Below are 22,595 nucleotides of genomic sequence, written 5' to 3' on the forward strand. Positions count from 1 at the left end.
CCTGTCCGAGCCCTGTGCTAGATATTAATAGAGTGTTTTTAAAAAGAAGCATAGGGCGTAGTCAGTCCACAAATACTTCATAGTTTCATTAGGGAGCCAAGTTTATTTATGGAGATTGTATAATACGATAGAAATATTCCCATCTACGTAATGACAATTTATATTGACACTCTGTTATAACTGCTGTAAATCATGTGAGCTCCAAACATGTGGACCTAAGCTGCATTTGCGTCCTGATGGCACTTTGACACTGTAGGGCATTTCTTTGACCTCTGCCAGTCACAGAGCTTGAGATAGATGGGCGGTTTCTGCATAATTGTGAATTACATTTTGAAGCATGCTTTAGTTATGATTCCATGTGTGTGTCAGAAATATTGCTTAGGGCCAAGATTATTAGTGATTTATTTGTGTGTGTGTTTTTTTAAGGGGCTGCAGTCTTGCGGTGATATCTGGAATACTCTATGGATCCACATTTGTGCCAATCATTTATATCAAGGACCACAGCAAAAGAAATGATAGTATATATACAGGGGCAAGCCAGTATGGTGAGAGTAAAAAGTTATTTTACTGTACAAATAAACTCAATACCTGCTTTTCTGCTTAAGAATATAAAAAGAACGTGATCACCATAAATATTTGTACATCGATTTGATCTCACTTTTTCATTGTCAGCGGTGAATTAGAAAGGCACAGAAGACTAAAAATAACAAAGGACTGTTTGAGTATATTCATGTGCTCTTTAACATACAAATATATTCAAGTTTAGTCAGGATTCATTTCAGCCACTTGGGTCTTAACACATGGTTTCCAGCTTTACACTGGAAAGTGTAAGTTTAAGATTTGGAGATTATTTTCCCGTTAGATGATCTCTAGGAAAATATGTATTCTTCTCTTAAAAAAAAAAAAAAGCTAAAGTGCAGTACACAGTACTTTAAAGTCAAGTAAAGGTCAAACTATAGACTTCCTAAAGGTCAAAGTATATCCTAGTTAGTCAGAAGATATTATTTTTCAAGCACAGGGTGATGCACTGAAAGGCCCATCATAATGTTTCCTAATTATCTCAGTTTCTAGTGATAAAATTAATCTCTCAGGCCTAAACTCAACACTATGTGCAATAGCTTTGTGTAGGCTCAAAATGAGATGGAAAAGGGCCAACTCCAGAGGTCCTATAATTATGTTGAAATATGTTTTACACCCAATGATAAAAAAAAAGAGATCATGGTTAATAAAGTTCTAAATTGAATGGTACAGAAAATTAATGTGATGTATGTTCATATAAGGGCGAAGTTTGGGCAACAATCATTAGAGAAAGATTGATGAAAATGCTGGGTTTTTAACTCAGCTTTAAATGAGTGGATAGACTCTGAGTAGTTGTCATAGTCATTCTTTCTTCCTTTTTACATTCAGCTCCACAAACAGTACTCAAACCTTTAATTATCTTCTCTCTCTTTTTATTAAGATTTTATAGAAATATTTTTTGTAGTTTTATTCTTTTAATGTTTAAAGGATAAAAACTAATAAAATTGAATAACATAGAATAAATTAAAAGAGAAAGAAAAACAAGGGTGAAAAAAATAAAACAAAACCAGTAGTGAGTCTAAAAACTGTACTACACTTGTACACTTGCTAGAAATGAGCCACAAATTTGATTCTAAGATTTCTTATAGCCACAGGGAAATCACACTAGTCCCACAATTTAGAAATGCAAGATTAAAAACAACTAATTGATCAGCACTACAATTGTTCTTGGTACTGGAATGTAACAGACAATGTCCTCAACCATCTCTTTGCATAAATAGTACAATCAGTTCTCAGGGATCTTTCTTATGATAACTCAAATGTAGTCTAATAGGAACACACTTCATTCCAATTTATTCAAAAATAATTCTACAAGGGCATAATTTTTTATTTCATTCACTTAACAGACACATAAATAGTACGTGTTCTATGATAGGCACTGTACTCGAGCACAGTAAATAATAACTCAGTTGATCTTCATGGCAATGTTACTGGTTGAATATCATTATTAATATTTTATAACTGAAAAAAATTAAGACAGAGAGAGATTAGGTCATTTGCCCAAGTCAAAGTTAGCAGGTAGTGGATTGAGGATCCCACCAGGTGATCTGGGCTTGAAATCACTATGTTATGCTGCCTTTTGTGGTGGTCCATAAGTGGATATGTTGTTCTTATCTGATCCAGAAGTAGGATTTAGGATTTCAGAAGATTAGATAAACTCTTTGGCCTTCAAGCTTTCCTCCTTAAATGTGGCCATTCTTCTGTCCAAAATTTAGTTCAGAGAAACACTGAGTCCAAAGTGGTCTCCCCAGCCAGTACCTCTAGTACACACATCCGTATGGTCAAAGTACCACCTGCTTGAACAGTCAGTGGCGTTGGGGTTTCTTAGACATTGGCCCACCATAATGTGTTAACTCCCTTGTGTAATTAGGTTTATAATAATAAACTGAATAAAACCCTCATTGGGAAAACTTTCTAAATATCCTTCTGTATAGCAGTCATCTGCAACAGAGATGCTGGTGTCCAGATTGGTCAATAAAATATATAAAATTAGCAGCCCCCCAAATTTTTCACACCCCCCTCTCACTACAGCCTGCTTGGAGATTTACTATAATTGCTGTAGTCCTTAGTGAAATTAGGTCTGAATACCTATTCTTACAAGGGAGACATTAACATTATATTCACATAATGTTTCTTGTTTCTTATTTAGCTTTCCAAGATAATCATAAAAGCCAGCCGTTTAGATTGATTATATTATAGTAACTAATTTACTACTTAATATTTTCAGGTTTTAAAAATGTTAATTAAAATTCTATACAATGAACAGTATGTACAAAACAAGGGTGATATAATAGCTTCTTTACTTTTAAGGTTAATTTTGATCTGTTTGTTTTATTTTAGAACTCTAAATACATTTGAAATGACTAAAATTGTACACTTAGAGTTTTATAATCTGTATTTTCAGATTTAGACTATGTTTTTGCACACTCCAGCGGCATCTTTCTTACAAGTACAGTCTACTTTCTGGCCTACTGTATAACCATGAAAAATAATCCTAGACTATATCCTGAAGCAGTCTTGCCAGGTAAGAACATTTACTACATAAAATCTTCTTACTCTGTAAATGTATCATTCTCTCCTCACTTAACTTGAATAACCTAATAGTCTTCTGTAAACCAAACCATCCTGTGTGTGTGTGTGTGTGTGTGTGTGTGTGTGTTTGTGTGTGTGTATTTATTCCCTTAATTGCATTGGCCCAGTTCACCAAATTTGAAGGATTTAAAAACCATGAAATTGGATGTGAAGTGCCAGCCATTATTATAGAACCTAAAACTTGAACAATGAATCTGAGATCATTTCCTATGCCAAAACATCTTGTGTATTGAGCATCAGACTTCATTATTTCTTCTTCACTGTCTAAGGATTCATATTAAAAGTCAGAGTCAAAAAAAAAAGAGGAGATTAAAAAAAGAAAAAGGAAAAAAATAAAAATAAATAAAAGTCAGAGTCCTCTGACTCTTAAAAAAAAACAAGTAAAAATTATATAGTTTCTCACTTATTTCGGAGTTTGCTATAATTCAATTTGGAATACAGGTCCACAGTAAAACTTTTTGTAGAACAAAATAAAGCATATGTCAGCATTTTGATGCCTGATGCATTTAAGCCCAAGTGTGCCACTATACCACTGTACCATTAGAGAAAATGGCAGAATATTTATTGAAGGCTTAGCTAAATTCTTCTGTAATTTTTAGCTGGTATTTTCTTTCAAATTCTAGGAGCTTTTTGTTCCTTTTGTTTCGGTTTTTCCTTAGCTATAGGCATCCTTCTGAATTTCGCCTATTTTTAGGTTCATGGTTTAGAGTAAATGGTTTTTGCACATCATGTTCAGATCCAATATTCTCCCTATGTCTCTCTCCACTACTCAATCGTTACCTCAATTACTACATTGGGTACTTTATTTAATGTCAACAAAATAAATTTTTTTTAATGTGAAAAATTATTAATAATTAGACCCACAGCAGTCAAGGGCAGAGAAATCATTTGATTTCCAAAATGATCATAAAGCATAACTCCAAAATCCATGTCAGACAACAACATTGGACAGGAATGTGTTGCTATGTGTACTTGAACATTCCTGCTAGAGCTAGAGGTGAATTTTTCAGGAGAAGAACATGGCTTGTAAACGTGTGATGTTTGTGTGTGTTTCAGGATTCCTGTCAGGAGGTCTCTGGGCAATAGCTACCTGTTGTTGGTTCATAGCTAATTATACTCTCAGCGCTGTGGTCAGTTTTCCAATAATCACCTCTGTGAGTAGCTGAATTGTTTTTCTAAATTTGTGTTTTTAAAATGAAATCTAATTTTTCTGAAGGATTCTTAGTGAATCACTGGAGGCTTTTATGGAGTTTGATTTTTTTTTTTTAAGGAGGACAAGTAGTGTAATAGATTCTTGCAGATAAACTGAGAGCCCCAAACGCTCTTGATCGCTAAGAGAACATTGCTGGCTTCATTTTAGCAGGTTTGTTAATCTTTGACATCCTCGCAGTTTTTGGTTGGTCATTTTACCTAATGTTATTTTGGATACATCATAATTTGCTATTTATAACAACACCCACCTCTAGATACCAGTTTAGACATATGAAAGTGCTTTAGTGTCTATTATCACACTTGAATCTCATGACAACCTTGTAAGACATAAAGTACTTCATCCTCCTCTTCATATATGACTTCAGTATCTTTCAGAAAGTGCTAAAGCAAAGTATTGTCTCTGGAGAATGCCATTTATTGTGGCATTACAATACAATTTGATTCATCTGACTTTTTTAAGTACCAATTATGTAGCACATAGTTCGGTAACAGAAAAACAAAAACATTTCTTTAGACATAGGCAGAACTAGTATTGGTAGGATATCCCCACTTTGATGATGAGAAAATTGGTGTACTTGCTGAGAGCACTGTCTAAAGTGAAAAAGCCAGTGGGAGTCTCACGGCTTCTAAGTACAGTGCGCAGTACTACTTTTTGCCATCCGTATGGAATCCAATTTAGAATTTGTTTCCGTTTCATTATGGTACTAGGACTGATGTACACACAGGAATTAACTGCGTTAATGGACTCTTATGTCTACTCCAGAGATGTTAGATTGCTGACCAGTTATTGACCTGCGTCCCTTGCTTCTTAAATCACCATCGTAAACAAAATTTGCCGAAAATATTTTGGACAGCACACCTGTTCAAACATACAAAATTGATATGTAAAAAACAGATTATCTAGGCTAAAACACATAAAAATTTCAGCCATCCTTAAATTTTAGTATACAAGTAAATGTTGGGTTTCAAAAAAGTATATTTTTGATAGTTCTACTGTGTTCATAAAATTGTTGGCTTTAAATGACAACTGAATTCAAATAATAAAGTTGTTTGATTTAAAGAACTCACATTTTGACATTCTTAATCTCTGCTGAGGAAAAATGGTATTAAAATCAAACAAATTACAAGGAATTTTTTTTTAGGTTTAAATCCTCATCATTGGAATGGCAAAGGACCCAAATTCCTTTCCATAAAAATGTTTGTTTCTCATCATTTCAGGGATATTTAACGCTAGAAGTGACCATATAGCACAGGAAAACATAGTGGGAAATGGGTATAAAGCTCACCAGTTAAATGCTTGAAAGTAAATTTACAGACGAAAGTGTACAGTATGATATATTCCTCAACTAGGGATACAAATGTTATATTCTTGAAGAAATGTGGGTTCTTTAAAAAGTTTGAAAAAATTTTACATAAAATACACAGACACAATTGAGCCATACAAGACAAATAGAAATACAAAATCAAAACTATTATAAATAATGAGAAAGGAAGCAAATAGCCCAAAGTGTAAGTAGTTACGTGATTAAACATTAAGTTTTGCTTTGCACTTGGAAAAGGGGGTAATACAATTGGGGTAGCTAATTTATTTTAACTAATAACATACTATTTTCTCAGGAAAGACCACATATTTCCTAGCATTTAAATTCTTAACAGAATTTATCATATGGGCCTTTTACAAGAGACACTGAACAATAAATAATATTATTTACAAAAAATGTATAGTAGATAGCAAGATGGTTTTCCAACCACTGTTTCTTGTATTAAGTTATGGTAAAGACAGGGCAAAACATTAAAGCCTAATTCAGTGGAAATAAATTGCTGAGGTAGTTGTGGTATGTCGGACAGAGGGTTAGTGGGAATGGTCACTGTGGCTTTTGAGATTTGCCTGTCAAAAGAATATTCTTGAACCACTATGATATAAGCAATGTCTCCCCCCTCACTCTGTCCCCATGAGGTATAGCTTCCTCTAGTGCTTGGGGATTGCAACCTGGGAAGGGCAGATAGCTCTGGCAGATGGGGGAAGAGGTCCTTATAGCCACTAGGTTCTTGCTTGGTTTTGCTTTGTTACTCTATTCAAGAAAACTTTATCCACATGCAGAAAAAAATTCAGCCCCTACCCTCAAAGATCTTAAAAAAAAAAAAATTTATTTTTATTTTATCTTTGGTAGAGCTAGAATTTTTTAAACTTTTTCTAATGGAAAATTTCAAACAAACCCATCACCAGCTTCCACAATTAAAAATATGGTCAATCTTATATTATCAAAAAAGTACATTTTTTGAGTCTCAGCAGCTCTGTTTTTCCCAGGTAGATATATTTCCAATTGTGACACATCCATTGGTGACTAAACTATGAGTTTCTTGAAGGCAGCACCTATATTGTTCATTGGCAAATAATGTTCAACTAAAAAGCAAAGAGAAAAGAAAAGTAAAACGCACATAACATGAGAAAGGGCTTGTTACCGCTGCTCCAAGTATTCCCTGTAAGTCTAAAAGCTGAATCACCTTATCCAGAAGGTTCAGCTTCTCAAGATGGCTCAAGCGTGCCAACATTAATATTATATCTCCTGTTCTTTGTTTTCACCAATCCTGTCCAAAGTCGGTATGGATTTGCCTAAAGGACCCACAAGCTTCTTGTTTGGTTTGGATTTTGAGGTTTAGGACCTTATGTCATTGATAAATAACAGTTCTTTTGACCTATCTCTCTGACTCTTTTGATGTGGACTTTTCAAATGCTAATAAACAGAGAGCATTTTTATTGTTTTTCTCATATGTCAGGAGTGGAGTCAAACTTTGTTGACCCAGTCCTGTAGACAGGTAGAGCAGAGAAGGGGGAAACACATGTTGGAATTGTTTATTTGAAACTCTTTCAGAGTTTGTGCAGAGCTTGAAAAGGAATCATAAAAATGCTGACACAATGCACCTTCTCCACAAAAACCACGATTAATCCAAATTCCCATTTTTTCCCCTCTCAGCTAAAAAAATTAATAAACTTTAATAGCTTAAAGTTTTCAAATTGCAGAATCATCCTTTTTCCCTCAGTTTCTTTCTTTTCATTTCCTTTGATCCTGTTTTATTTCATTCCTCTTTCTCTCCTGCTCACGAACCCACTGTTTATTTTTTCCTTACGTGGTTTTTCTCTCTCCTCATACTACCTTTCATATTAATTAAAGTTTAATGTTTGACATAATTGATTACTGTGCAATAGTATCAGTCTTTAAAAGAAATTTAAAGTACATGCTGCTTCCGTATGCATATTATTTGTCAAGTCTAAAAACATACTAAAATTTCTTCAGTTTTGAAATTGACTCATGCCAAAGAAAGTAATAAATTTGTTCTTACATAATTTTCCCTATTAATCCTATTTCTAGTATTACATAATCATAAGGAACTAGTTCACTAGAACAAAGTAAATTATTTGCTTATTAAAATATTTTATTACAAATAGATCACATTAAAGATAAGCATTCTATGGCACAAAATATTCTAGCATCATCCAAATAGTAATAAAAGAACTGTAAAGAAAAAAATGAAAAAAAGTCTACACTTTTTGCCTAATGCTACTTAGTTTAACGTAATATTGAGTTAGGGTTGAGATTATGAATAGTTCCCCTGGACAATATTGTTATATTACTTTTCTAGTATGAAATTATTGGATTAAAACGTAGGTCACTCTCCAATTGATTATATTTACATACAGTACAGCCACAGAAAAATAACTAATTTAATTAAAGTTCTTATTTTTTTTAAGGGTCCAGGATTTGTAGCTGCGATGTGGGGTATCTTCATGTTTAAAGAAATACAGGTATGTACGAAAAATGGCAGAGTTACAAAAGAGGTGTATATCATGTAAGAAAGGTATTTAATACTATGTTATTTTCTGCAAAGAGCATGTGACTCCGAAGCCCGGAGAAGAAAACATATGAATAGATTTGACAAGATGTTCAAAATGTTATTATCCCTAACTAGGAAAGAAAATATTAAAGATGTAATTATTATGAAACATGTTTCTCTTCACCCCAACTCCCAATGAAAAAAATGCTTTTGTTGACTTTCTATTTCCTTAAGAAGTTTAGTTACATAACCTAATAAAATATGATAGAGGGAAATTTTATTTCCTGTAAAATATGGTAGATTAACAAGATAAAAGATTTTTTTTATCCCAAAGATTAAAATATTCCTGAAGCAAATGGAATTTGGAAATCAATATTTTTGTTGGTTCTCCTGCCTCTCACAGGCCTCCGTATCAAACCAGCAACTTTATAGGAAAACAGTACAGTAACTGGTGATTACTGCTTCTTCCTTTTCATGTGTAATTGATGGTGATTTCAAATTGCATTAAGCAAATAGTGAAAGAGAGAGAGAGAGAGAGAGAGAGAGAGAGTTTTCATTAAAAATTGCTTTAGAATTTTTTCCATTTACCTTTATTTGTGGAAAAAGTATTCAATTAAAGAATATATATGTGAATAGTATTTTGTAATAGTTTTTACTAAAAATAATACAAATCCAGAGACACTATCAATGTAATATTTTTTGTCTTAATATGCAGTTGTAATAGCAAATAATTCTTGGTCCTAAGATCTGATGTTGCTAATTTCCAGGAACCATAAAGTGAACTGTATCCTGGGCTGTTCCTTCAAGTGATTATTCAATTTTTAGATTTTAAAAGATCATTTATTTCATTCATTCTAAATGAAATGTTTTGATTTAGAAAACCATAATTTGATAACATGAGTAAGGTTCTCAGGTGAAATACATTTTTTTAGAAGATATTTGGACCATGATCTTAATTTTTTAAAAAATATACAAGACAACGTAAAACATTTATAGACCCATAAGTTACTTTCATCCACACGTTTCCTATTTATTTTAGTTAGGGTTGCTTTCCACAAAAAAAATAATTCTATGTCCATAACACATTGTAAATCTCTTTGCAGATATATCATCTGCCTCACAAAGGACAATGATTTCTACTTAAGAATTGAGTATTATTCAGTACATCATGCTGAAACCTTAGAAAATTACAAGTGATCAGAGCTCATTTGCAATTATTGATATAATGAAGCACAAACTAAGAATAGATTTATTATAAAGCATTTGAAAATTATTTTGCTCACTACTATAGTCATAACACTGAATTAAAAATTCTCTTTCTTAGATACAAGAACTCCCTTGAGAGAATCTCTAACCATTGAACCTAGTGTTAATTCTTCAGAGTCCTCTTAAAAAGATACTAAAAGACAAAAAATTTTTAAAGACACCTTTAAAAAGATGGCTCAGACCAGAAGAGGAACTTTTAAGAACGATAAGCCATGACTAAGTAGCATTTAGTTCAGGAATGCGAGAATAGTTCATAATGTGCAAATTAATTAATGCAGTTTATTTAACATTAGATAAACAGAGAAAAGCTATATGATGATATATATTCAAAAGGCATTTGCCAAAATTAAAAATGAGTTTTTAATTAAGAAAACAACCTCTCAGTAAAGCTGAAAATAGAAGCTTTACATGATATAAGATATCTATCATAAAACAATAGCAAATATATAACTAATGTGAAACATAGGAATTCTCTATCAATTACACCTCAATAAAACTGAAAAAAAAAAGTTCTCTATAAGTTGAAAGGCAAAGATTTCTCCATCATTGCCATTATTCAGTGTTTTCTAGAGCTCCTAGACTGTGTGGTTAGATAGAATTAAGAAACAAGAGGAATAGCTATAGGAAGAGGAAATGAGAAAATCGTCATTTAAATATGTTATCTTCTCTAAAAATTTAAGAGAATCAGCTTGAACATCTTGAGATCCAAGATCTGAAATGTAATTTTAAAATCCAATAAGGTGCTGAAATATAGGATAAAATATAAAAGCAATAACTTTCCAATAAGCCACCAATTACCAATTAAAAATAGGAAAATAAATGCTATCAATGCCTACAAAGATTATAAAATATAAGAAAATAATTGGGCCAGCCGGATGGCTCAGTTGATTAGAGCGGGAGCTCTGAACAAGTGATTCCCACCAGGTGATTCCCACCTGGGCCGACAAGCTGCGCCCTCCACAACTAGATTGAATACAAGGAGCTGCCTGCCGCTGACCTTCCCAAGGGGCGCCAGATGGCTCAGTTGGAGCGCAAGCTCTTAATAACAAGGTTGCCCGTTCCTGCATGGGATGGTGGGGGCACAACGACAAGGAACTGATGGGCCCTGGAAAAACACGCTATTCCCCAATATTTCCCAATTAAAAAAAAAAAAGAATTATGCTACATTTATAAAATCTTTTACTTTACTGCAAAGTTTACAAAAGGACATTGTCATGCAGGGAGTCACGCGGGGCGGCCTGCAGGGTCTCAGCTCCTGCTCCCCACATAAGAAGCAGGATGTGGTGAGGCCAAAAAGGAACACCCACGGAGCCATAAGTAGGGGAGTCGTATATTCTCACTGGCGGCATCCACCTCTCTGCAATCTGTTCTTGCTAGCTCAGCCACCATCTTCTTACTAGTCCCCATTTTCTGCTAGCAAAGCCATGGCAGTTATATTAGTGGCCAATGGGTCACTGGTTACAGCTGACTGCCAACTAGCCACAGCTGACGGCCATCTACTACCTGAGCCAGCACCCCTCCACGTGAGGCTGAGAGCCTGGAAACTGCTCTCTGGGGCTCTGTCCCCACAGACATAAATGAAAATCTAAACAAATGGAGAGACTCATTATATTCCTGATGGAAAAAACTCATTATTGTTACTAAGCAGTTCTCTTCAAGACATTCAGTATGATTCCTATAAAATCCCAATGGAATTCCAGGTATCTGGAATTTTGAGAGTGAGTGCTAAAGTTTGGCCAAGTATGTATGTAAAAAATAAAGAGAGGGAGGGCCCATCTGATAGTAGAGTGAGTTTTGTTGACCTTTCTAGAGTTAAAAAAAAAAACAAAAAACACCTTACAAATCTATATACAACCAAAACATAGTGGGTATCCAGTGATATTTATCGTTCAGTACAGATGCCTAATTGTCTCTTGAAACCTGAGTCTCAAGGAAAGTTTTAAATACTTTACACGCCAGCTAGTTTAAGAAAGAATTGTCAACTAAACACTGAACACCAAATTCTATCAGCATTTTAAAAAAATCATTTTTCTTAGAAACAACAAAAAATCCTAGCAAAAAAAAGCAAATCATTTACCTGTATGACTTTTAGGCCCTATCAGTTACGTCTTGAGGCAATCCTTGAAGACATATACCAGGGGTGCCAAAAACTGTATGCAAGTGGACACTTTGGTCATGGTTGCTCAAGCAGTAGTTCGCCATAATCAGAAGTGTCTGGACACTGATGGTAACCACTTTGAGCACCTTTCGTAATTGCAGATGGCAAATGTGACTTGTATTCATCTTTTGTTATGGGTATATATTGAGTATTACAATTTTAACAGTTTTCCTTTCTTAAAATGTGTATACATTTTTTTGGCACCCTCTGTATTTAAAAACCTACACCCTAGTGTAATAAGGACTTAAGCTGAGATCTCAGCACTTTTTGCATGAAAGAATTTAATGATTTTATTTAGTTTTAATGTTATCAGTGCTCCAGTTGGATGATGCTTTGTACTTCTGATGTTCTCTTATATCTGATATCAGTTCCTCTTTGGGAAGTTTGTTTTATAATTTTATATTTAGCTATTTGAAGCTGGATATCCACTATATTTTTCTCAGCACACTTTCGTCAGTATGTCTACATTAATCCCAGTGCAGGGAATTATTGCCACAACAATTTATAGGTCAGTAGTTACTCCTAGATAAAGAATGAAATGATTTTTATCTGATCAACTGTTTCAAAAATCCAAGATAATTTTTTTTTTTTTTTGCTTTATGGAGAATGTTAGCATTAACAAAGGAAAACTATTGCTATTGTCCAAATATAATCAATCTTTTTCCTAAGAGACTAGGCAGTTTAGGCAGATTATTAACTGTAAAGGGGAAAATATTTTACTCCTTGAAAACATTATTCTCCTGTCTACATAAACAACAAAATAGAGACTTTAGCAAAATAGTCACATAATTAGGTTGTAAGATGCTTACAATTGAGGACCATTATTGTTTTATCTTAAGCCATCACATCTATTGTCTAATTTGAAGTATATTTAGAAATCATAAGTGTATTCATTCTTTGAACAAATATTTATTGAGTGCAATTCTGCACTAGTACTGGTATCTAAGAAAAAAGTTACTGTCTTTAAAGCTAAGAAAAAGGTGTCAGAGAACCTTAAAACCTTAATGCAAGATTTAAGGTATGTGTGCATGCATGTGTGTGTGTGTTCATGTGTGAATGTGTGTGTGTGCGTGCATGTGTGTCCGTGTGTGTGCATGTGTGTATGCGTGTGTGTGCATGCCTGTGTGTGTTGCTCTGTACTAGACAAGGCTTGGTGATGCTGCTTTTCACTTGTACAACTGGTATTAGAGTGACTTCTGATAATATTGATGCTCACGGTGAATGAGACAATACAACTGGCCCCAACCCAACTCAGAGAGACCCAGTCTGGTCATCAAACAGGCAAATTGATCCACTCTAACCCAGTTCTCTATTAAGTTGAAACAAGGGAATGTGCATTTTATTGTGTTTTGGCTATGTATTAATTAGTATTAATCTTAATAAGAGCTGATAATAGCATAATATGATTTGACTGTCAGGAGATCCCTATATAATTTTAGACATTATACCTAAAATTAGAGAGGTGCTAATCCAGTTTTAATTTGTGATGTTACAACCTTCCCTTAGAGTATTGGGGTCATGTTTAAAGAGGGATGCAGACATTCCAGAAATCATTCAAAGGGAAACAGCCAAGACAGGAAGGGAGCCTGAAACCATTCCATATGAAAAACAGTCAAAAGAGCTAAAATACTGATCAGGAAAAAAAGATGCTTCAGGTTATAAGACAGTTATTTGTCAATGTTTGAGGGTTTATCTTGTGAGAGAGAGATTAGAATCAATCTATCTGTACCCCTAGAGATAGAACTCACATGAAATAAAATATTTCTGCTTAACACAGGAAGATATTTCTTTGTTAATCTAAAGATGGACTGGCTACCTTGCAAAGTGGTTCTCAGCCTTTTCCATCTTTGTGACCAGTATATGCATACATAGCTGAACAAGCCAAACTTAGTCTCTCTATTTCTTCCTTGCCCCTTAGACTGCTCTCTCTTTATATGCACTTCATCACCTCTCCCCAGGAGGACGGTAGCTGCCTCCTCATAGGTCCCCTTGCATCTACTCTGGCCCTGTCCAGTCTGTTCACCATCTGCCAAAAGTGAGGGCTTTACACAATGCAAGTCCCATCTTTTTACCACATCCCGCTGCGTATTCCTTTAACGTTTCCCCACGGCTTGCCAAAATAAAACCCTCAAGCGATCCCTGTATGCTCAGGCCCATAGCTTTTTCACCTCATCTTGCTTCACTTCACTCTTATTGCTCTAGTCACACTGACCTTCTTTCACATTGTCCCTGGCAAGTATCATGCTTTCTTTTACCGCAGAGCTTTGCACATAACATTCCTTCTACCTGGAATTTCTACCTGCCACCCTCTTTCCCTGCCCAATTCATTGATACTTCTAGTTAGGAGCTCAACTCCCCATTGTCCAACCACCTTGTTAAGATTTGTTTGTAACACACCAAGAAACAACCATGGGTGCTTGTTTATTATCACCCATCTCACTTTGTAACATTCTTTTCTGGGATTATGTTATTTCCTTTCTCCCGTATTATGCAATTAGCTGAATAAGGCCACATTGCACATTTTGTTCACCATTTTAACCCAAGCACATATTGACACATGGTGGGAGACCACATGAATTTACTAAACGGGTGAGTTGGTGATGATCTTGTGGGTTTCAAGGGGCTCTGGATGATTACTTCAAGAGATAGCAAAACAGCATGTAGGTGGTTAAAACAGACAGTTAGTGAGGTACCTAGTAATTTTTAGAGTCTGTGCCTTTTGCATATTTGATTCATGTTTTCTTAATTTCAGTCATTCTTTTTTATTATTATTCAGGGTCTACAAAACTACCTATTAATGATACTTGCATTTTGCATCATCGTGACTGGAGCATTCTGCACTGCTTTTTCTAAAATGTAACAATCACATGGCCAGCAGGGGGCAGCAGTGGTTAAGAGAATGCTGAATGCTTCTACCGGACACTAGACAGATGATGCTGAGAACAGCCATTTTCACACAGCAAATGCATTTCAACTCATCTTGGAGTGGGTAAATGATTTCTTTTTCCACAAATGTGAGACTGAAGGAAAACTGAGTTTCAGTCTAGTGTAAAAATGAAAAATTCTTCTGATGAACTACTTAATGAAGGTAGAGCTTGAATGGGTTACTAAAATGTCTGCATTCCTATTGCATTACATCTGAGAGTGCTCCTTTTACCACAATATGCGTATGTACTTAATGTTGCACAATCTAGAAAACAGTGTGCAGTTCATATACAAAGAATTTTGTGTATGTCAAATTTCCAACATATTATATTCAATGAAGAGAGGCAGAGAAAGGCTGGAGGCGGTGGTAGAGGGAGAAGAGGTAACTTATAATGGAATTAGATTCCAAATATATCTCGATTCTTTGCTAATAAAAGTAAATGTCAGATTTGGTAACTGAATGCTAAAAAGACCATTTCATTATTTTTAGCCCAAACTTTTCTTTATTTCAAAGGAATATTGCCCAACTTTACATCACCCATCCGTCTTACTTAGCTCAAAATACTTTTGATTTTCTCAAGATAAAAATCCATCTTCAGAGAACAAAATTTTCCACCATTGAGAATATGTGTATAATACACATATGTACCATATAAAAGTACATATAAACACACACGTATATACTATGTACAAAGTCTGACAATTAAGTTCATAAACACATCCTAGAAAGAGTGCTACATACCTCATTGCTGAATATCACTACGGTCACCTTCGAAGTCCTCCCCTTGGGAAGCTATGCACCCACACCAGTGCCTAGTCCACCCTTCAATGCAATTTTGGAACTCTTTTTCTAGAATGGCCATCAGAGCTATAGTCATATTACCCTTGCTGTCCTGAATGTCATCAAAATGTCTTCCTTTCATTATTTCCTTTATCTTCAGGTAAAGAAAAAAGTCATTGGGGGCCAGATCAGGTGAGTAGGGAGGGTGTTCCAACACAGTTATTTGTTTACTGGCTAAAAACTCCCTCACAGACAGTGCCGTGTGAGCATTGACATGATGCAAGAGCTCCTTCAGGACCAGTTTTGCACACACCTTTCTCATGCCAAGATTTTCAGTTAAGATTTTCCTGTTTCTCTATCGATGTTTGCTTGGTCTGCTATGCTTCTCACAGTCAGCCGACGATTTTGACTCACAGTTTGATTAATTTTTGCAATGTTTTCATCAGTTCTGCTCGTTACTGGCCACCCTGACCTCTCTTCATCAGTGATACATTCTCTCCCCTCAGAAAAACATTTAATCCATTTGTACACTGCTGTTTTCTTCATGGCATTATCCCCATAAATTTGGACTAATATGTCCCTGATTTCACTTCCACTCTTGCCAAGAAACAAGAAATTTAATGATTGTCCATTGCTCTAATCCAAGCTCAGACATTCTCAGGATGGCACACAAAAATATGCAACAACAATAATGAACACCACTCAGCAAGACACCTCCACACGTCAACAGGAACACAGCTGTTAGACACTGATATACCAAGGTTATAAAACCTTAGTGAGCTGTTTGTACAGTGCTACCAGTGTAAGCACAGTGGCAAGTTCGTGAACTTAATTGTGAGAAATATATATACGTATATATGTATATACATATATATATACATATGTGTGTGAATATATATATATGTGGTGTGTGTGTGTGTGTATATATACACCGTGTTTTCTCGAAAATAAGATCTAGCTGGACAATCAGCTCCAATGAATTTTTTGGAGCAAAAATTAATATAAGACCCAGTCTTATTTTACTATAAGATCCCGGTATAATATAATATAATATAATGTAATATAATATAATACAATGTAATACCGGGTCTCATATTAATTTTAGTTTCAAAAGATGCATTAGAGCTGATTGTAGGTCTTATTTTTGGGGAAACATGGTATATATATAGATAGATAGATATAGATATATAGATATATATACACACACGTGTATATACATATACATATACATATATCTATATATATAGATATATATATGGAGAGAGAGAGTGAGAGAGAGATTATAAATACTTGACTCACGTGATTGTTGAAGCTGAGAAGTCCCAAGATCTGTAGTTGACAAGCTGGAGATGTGGAAGAACTCGATGGTACCTTCATAGTCCGAATCTGAGAAGCGGAAGGATTGATGGTGTAAATTCCAGGCTGAGTCTGAGTTTGAAGGCCTGAGAACAGCGAGAACCATTGCTCTAAGTTTTAGCCTGAGTCCATGTTCCCCAAAGGCAGGAAAAGCCCCATGTCCCAGCTCAAAGTCAGACAAAGAGAAAGAGTAAATTTTCTCTTACTCAGCCTTTTTGTTCTTTTTAAGCCTTCAGTGGATTGGATGTGGCCTTCTCACACTGGGTAGGGCCACATCTGATTTACTCGGTCTATATTCAAATGTTAATCTCATCCAGATAAACCCTCAAAGACACACCCAAAATAATGTTTAACCAAATATATGGGTACCCTATGGCCCAGGCAAGTTGACACATAAAATTAACCATCCCACATATGGTAAGCCATTTTATGATATTTAGCTATTCAACAATAAAAAGAATTTGAGTTGAAACACTTGAATACACTGTTTGTTAATACAGCTGACCCTTAAAAACGCAGGGATTAGGGGATATACACAGTTGAAAATCTGCATAGAATTTTGAACTCCCCCAAAACGTAACTACACAGTTGTCCTTTGGTATGTGCAGGTACCCAAACCTGCAGATGCTCAAGTACCCTATATAAAATGGTGTCGATCGATGCAAACAGTCAACCTTCCAAATCCATGGACTCCCAACAGCGTATCAAAAACAGTACAAGTATTTTTTTGGGGAAAAAAAAATCTGTATATAAGTGGACCCATGCTGTTCAAGGGTCACCTGTACTATTCTGTAGAGATTATTTTATCACATATTTGAGGCTGTAGTGAAAACATACTTACTATAAACACACAAAGGACTGTGGAATTCTTGAGAAGTTTTCTAACTTCGTTCATTAAAAGGCCTCCCCACTTAATCCCACCCCTGGATCATTTTATTACAACTCCGCAGTATATACCTAGGAGGAATGAATGTATATATCCATAGAAAGTCTTGTACAAGAATGTCCATAGCAGCTGAAAACTGGAAATAATCCCATGTCCATGAACAGGAGAACGGATAAACAAATTGTGGTATAGTCATAAAATGCAATGGAATACTACTCATTAATATTCACACAAAGTGAGGCATCTGGTTGCTTATCTTTAGTTATTAACGTATATTAATCAATCATTTAATTCTTCTGGATAAATACATTTTCAACCACCAGAGGTCAGTAAAGGTTTAATTGTGATAGTTTTTATGTTTTAAAAAAAACGTATTTTTTTTTTTTTTTAAAGTTTAGGCTTCTTCTCTCTCTCTTTTTTGTTTTCCTCCTTTGCATGTCTCTCTGAAATGACTAGACTTTGCTATTTATAGATTTTCAAAATCTGAACTAGGAAAATTATCTTATATCTCGTGTGTATCAATCGAATTCTGTGTTATGTCTGCTTTTTCGTTATTGGGTTTTCATTACTTTTTGACTTTATTATTTGGAGTTTATCATTTAATTTTCTAAAAGTTGAACACATCACAAAATGAATCCATTTTTGGAGTTCTTTAAGCAGAAGAGTTGTGTGCCTTACAATATCCAGGACTTGGAAGAATTCTCACAGCGTTACCAACACCGGTGAACATTACTGCATGAATACTAAGCTAGAAGCCACATGTTTCTCTAACCCAATGGCAGAAATATCATTACTAAATCATTAGGCTGAATGGCCTCCGGTTTCTCTAAGATACTCTAATAATTCTTCAGCTTCATTAGACATTTTAGGTCACAGAGACCTAGAACTATTTGCCCTGTTATTTTCGAAGACCTTTTTGCAACCAACAGGCTAAAATGTTTCCCAATAGGCTATTAAGTAATCATTTGCAGTACTTGGATGGATTCTGAATACGGATTCTTATGGGTTTTACCATCACTGGTAGACTGGCTGGAGGAAGGTGTGTATTCTGTTCCTGTTTCCTGGGTACAGAATGATGGTTTGCTAAGGCAAACGTTTGATGTAAAGTGGGATAGCAAATAAACCTGATGTTTGTTTCAAATGAGCTCTGAAATGCCTAGTGGAAAATTACCAAGAAACCAATTGCATGGAGCATAGAAAGTTGGACATGTCTAAAATTCTCAAATTGTAAGCTGAGATATTTTCCAGAATCTTCTTCTTTTCTCTTTATTTACACAATGAAAATCCTTTGGAATTCTGTTTTTACCCTCATCATCTTAATTGTTATGGTTCCTGTTGAAGACCTCAGGTCTAAAATTCAAAAACACATGTATGTGTTGTCTTGGTAATAAGACCATCAAATTTAATATGGGAATGTGACATATTTCTTAAATATGTGGTAAGAAAATATATATAAAATTAAATCTCACAAAATATTCCAATAGATATTTGTGCATTTTATTATGGGGGGGATTGAAGGCAACTTGGAATTGGACACTTTCAAACCTAAGGGGTTTTCTGTAGAAATCAGGCTCTCTATATTCTGTACCATTTTATGGAAATGTGTCTGTCTTTTCTATGACTGTTGGAAAAATTCTAAATGCCTAATCATTGCTTAATTTTGATGCTTTGTGGGATGGATTTCTCCTCCTGAAAAGATATTTTAAGATCATAAATCAAAGGAAGAAAATGTAATTTTCCTCACCTTTTGTGTAATTTTATGGTTCTGCAGCCCCAACTGTTTGATTTACTATTCACTCAAGTAAATCTCTCAGAAAATTCTCTGAGAAATCCAGCAGGGCCAAAATAGTCTATTCTCATGCAGTTTACTTGTGCAAGAAAGACAGCACATCAACATAAATTGCTATTCATATTGGTTAGAGTTTAAAATTACATTAAAAGAAATATCTTTATGGAACAAAATTCTGGTTCTTTTTTTAAAAATGTAATTTATGATGCCCATTTAAATTCTCTCTGGAATGAACACAGATTTTAAGATTTGTTTGTTTATCAATAAAACAAGTTCATTGTTTTAAAAAAGGGAAAAACAAAAGTATAGAACTGAAAATTAAATAGCACCTTGGTTCACTCATGTACATTCTCTCTGAAACTCTCAATTTCTATCTTGCTTACACACACACACACACACACACACACACACACACAGTCTTAGAGATTATTTCCTGAATTTACTAAAACAATAAATTCATTAAGTACTGCCATTAATATGCACTTATATGTATATGTTTTCAAGGCATATTCCTAGTCGAATTATTGTATCACAAGATAGACACACATTAAAAATTTCGAAAGACTGCCATAATGCTCTGCAAAAAGTTGTAACTAAATTTTAACTATGCTAACAGGTTCTCCATACAATTGCCAAAATGATTTTTATCAGTTTCTTAAATATTTCTCAGTGTGATGTGATTAAAATAGCATGTAAGTAGCTAAGTGCATCTAAGTGTATATTAATTTGTGAGCAGAATTTGTTAAATATTTCTATGTATATCAGCTCCTTGCATTGCCTTTCTGTGACCTTTCTTCTTATTCATATCTCTTTACAAGTTTTCCAGGAAAATGATAATTTGTAGGATTCCTTTGTATATTAGAGGAATTAACCTCTTTGCCTGTGGTCATTTTTGGTAAATATTTTCCCTGTTTTATTTTATTTTTATTTTGTTGATAGTTGCCATCCACTTAATTCTTGTATGGTAAAATTTATGAAATGTTCCCTTTTAACAGACAGATTTTCATCACATTCTCAAGATAATTATTTTTTAATCATTATGATTTTTTTCTAACACTTCTGTTTTTATGTTTTATATTTAAAATTTTAGTCCATATGTAGTTAATTTTAGAGTAAGGGATAAAGACTTACCTACATTATTTTTCAAATATCTGAATCATGTAATCATTTTTTTATGCTAGGACCCAAAAGTAATTACTATGTCTTAATATATCTCAAAATTGTTTATCTTGTCCACTATTTCTTACTCTTCCCTTTCAGGTTATTCCATGCTATTTATATATATATTTTCTTTTCAAAATGAATTTAGAATAAGTCTATCAAGCAAATAAACAAACACAACAGCCACAACACATCTGTTAGCATTTTGATTGGATAGCATCTGAATTTGTAAATTTAATTCAGGGACAATCAACACCTTTCAAATATTGAATCTTCCTATTCAACAGTGCTCAATATCTTGCACTGTTTAAAAAATATTTTGGTTGTGCTACTGTGTGGTTTTCTATTTTATTATCGTTGTTTTAAAGTAATAGTTCCTGGTTCTAGTTATCAATTCTGTTATTCAGCTTACTTTTATGTTTGTTTTAATCATTTTATTCTCTTTATTTTTAATCTGATTTAAATGCTTAATTCAATATTTTATCTCTTCTAGTAAGTATAAGTCACTAGGTCTATTAATTTTTCTATGAAGATAGTTTCAGATCAGTCACATAAGTTTGATACCTAGAGTTGTTATTTTCATGTTCTAGATATTTGGCACTATCAGTTTTTTGGGGTGTTTTTTTTTTTCAGTATCTTGGTTTACACAAAAATAATTTAAGATAGCATTTAAAAATTCTGAGGGGTTAAAGTTTTAAATTTTTATTTTAATTATTTCTATTTTTCATACAATTAATGTAATGGATATTCTTTCTATTTATTAAAATTTATTAAAGCAGTTTTTGTGAACTAAAATAGGATCAATTTCTAGAAGTGTTTAATGGAAGTTTAAATATAAGCTGTTATAACTGTTCTCAGGTTATTAAATTTAGCATGTACCCATTAAATCGACCTTATTTATTGTATTTTTTTTTGCATACTTTAAGCCAAATGTTTATTTTTTAAATTTAATCTGTCAGCTAATGTTTCCTGAAAGTATTGTTTTTCTATTAATTTCCTTTTGTATTTCCTGTAGGTTTGCTTCTTGAGTTCTGATGTTACATTACTTAATTCAGAAAGATTTATTCCAGTTAGGTCTTCATTACAGAAGGTAAAATTTATCTTTACAAAGTTCCACTATTTGTCTTTTGAATGTATTTTTTTCACATTACTTAGATGAGTTGCTTGTAAGCAGTGTATAGTTAAGTTTTGCTTTTTGATCTAGTATGAGTCTTATTATTTAATAAATTTGTAGTTATCTTTGTAATCACTATACTTGGTCCCAATTCTTCCATCTTATTTTATGTTATCTTTTCATGTTTAATAACTTTTTTCCATCTTTTTAAATATGATTTGTATTTTCTGACTCTCTGTCCTCTTGCAATTCAGAAAGTATATTGAATCGACTTAGTACTTGTTATACCAGCACATCCCAGACCTACTAAATCCAGGCTCTCAAAGGTGGAAAATGTGTGGGCTTGTTCTACACAAGCTAGTCAGGAGAACTCCACCAAGTTTTATCTTGCAGAGTTTCAAACCTATTGAAAATGTGTGCAACAAACCCTGTTCAAAATTTGAAAGAATAGCAATATAAATACCTGTATACCACTCCTCTAACTGTAATGATTAACATTTTGCTTCCTTTGCATCCCTTCTCTCTCTCTCTCTCTCTCTCTCTCTCTCTCTCTCTCTCTATCTATCTCTCTCTCTCTCTCTCCACCCCCCTCCTTCTCCCTCCCTCTCTCTCCCCTTCCTCCTTAGTTCTCTCCCTAAAGTAAAGTATCTGAAAGGGAATTCCAGCAATCATGACGAAAATCACGTCATATCACTTTTAACTACTTGAGCCTTTATTGCTTAAGGCTAGAATGTTGTCCTTCATGACCACTATATTAACATCCAAAAACATTGGAGTAAATTATTAATCCATTAATTTATTAATGGATTAAATTATTAATCCATTAAATCCATTATTTAATCCATGGATTAGATTAATCCATTAAATTATTAATCCATTAACATTGATTTTAAATTATTATATAAATTAATACCTGTGGTTGATTGTTACATTCATGGCCCC

At 34.0% G+C, this 22,595-nt stretch overlaps 1 protein-coding gene across 3 annotated transcripts in view; it reads left to right on the forward strand.

The window, feature by feature from the left end:
• The window catches only part of TMEM144 (transmembrane protein 144), a 79,921-nt gene that overhangs the window by 51,867 nt on the left and 5,459 nt on the right, over window positions 1–22,595 (forward strand). For 2 of the 3 annotated variants that reach the window (XR_013995204.1, XR_013995205.1), the window contains 6 exons: window positions 427–545; window positions 2,984–3,103; window positions 4,228–4,325; window positions 8,135–8,188; window positions 14,418–14,630; window positions 21,555–21,629. Coding sequence is in view for 1 of the 3 variants with exons in the window: in XM_081077574.1 (XP_080933700.1) it covers window positions 427–545; window positions 2,984–3,103; window positions 4,228–4,325; window positions 8,135–8,188; window positions 21,555–21,629 (466 nt within the window). In the remaining 2 variants the exon portion in view is untranslated. The remainder of the gene's footprint in view (window positions 1–426; window positions 546–2,983; window positions 3,104–4,227; window positions 4,326–8,134; window positions 8,189–14,417; window positions 14,631–21,554; window positions 21,630–22,595) is intronic. The other variant, XM_081077574.1, reaches the window with a different exon arrangement.

The sequence above is a fragment of the Rhinolophus hipposideros genome (assembly GCF_964194185.1).
Source record: "Rhinolophus hipposideros genome assembly, chromosome: 16".
NCBI classification, from domain to species: domain Eukaryota; kingdom Metazoa; phylum Chordata; class Mammalia; order Chiroptera; family Rhinolophidae; genus Rhinolophus; species Rhinolophus hipposideros.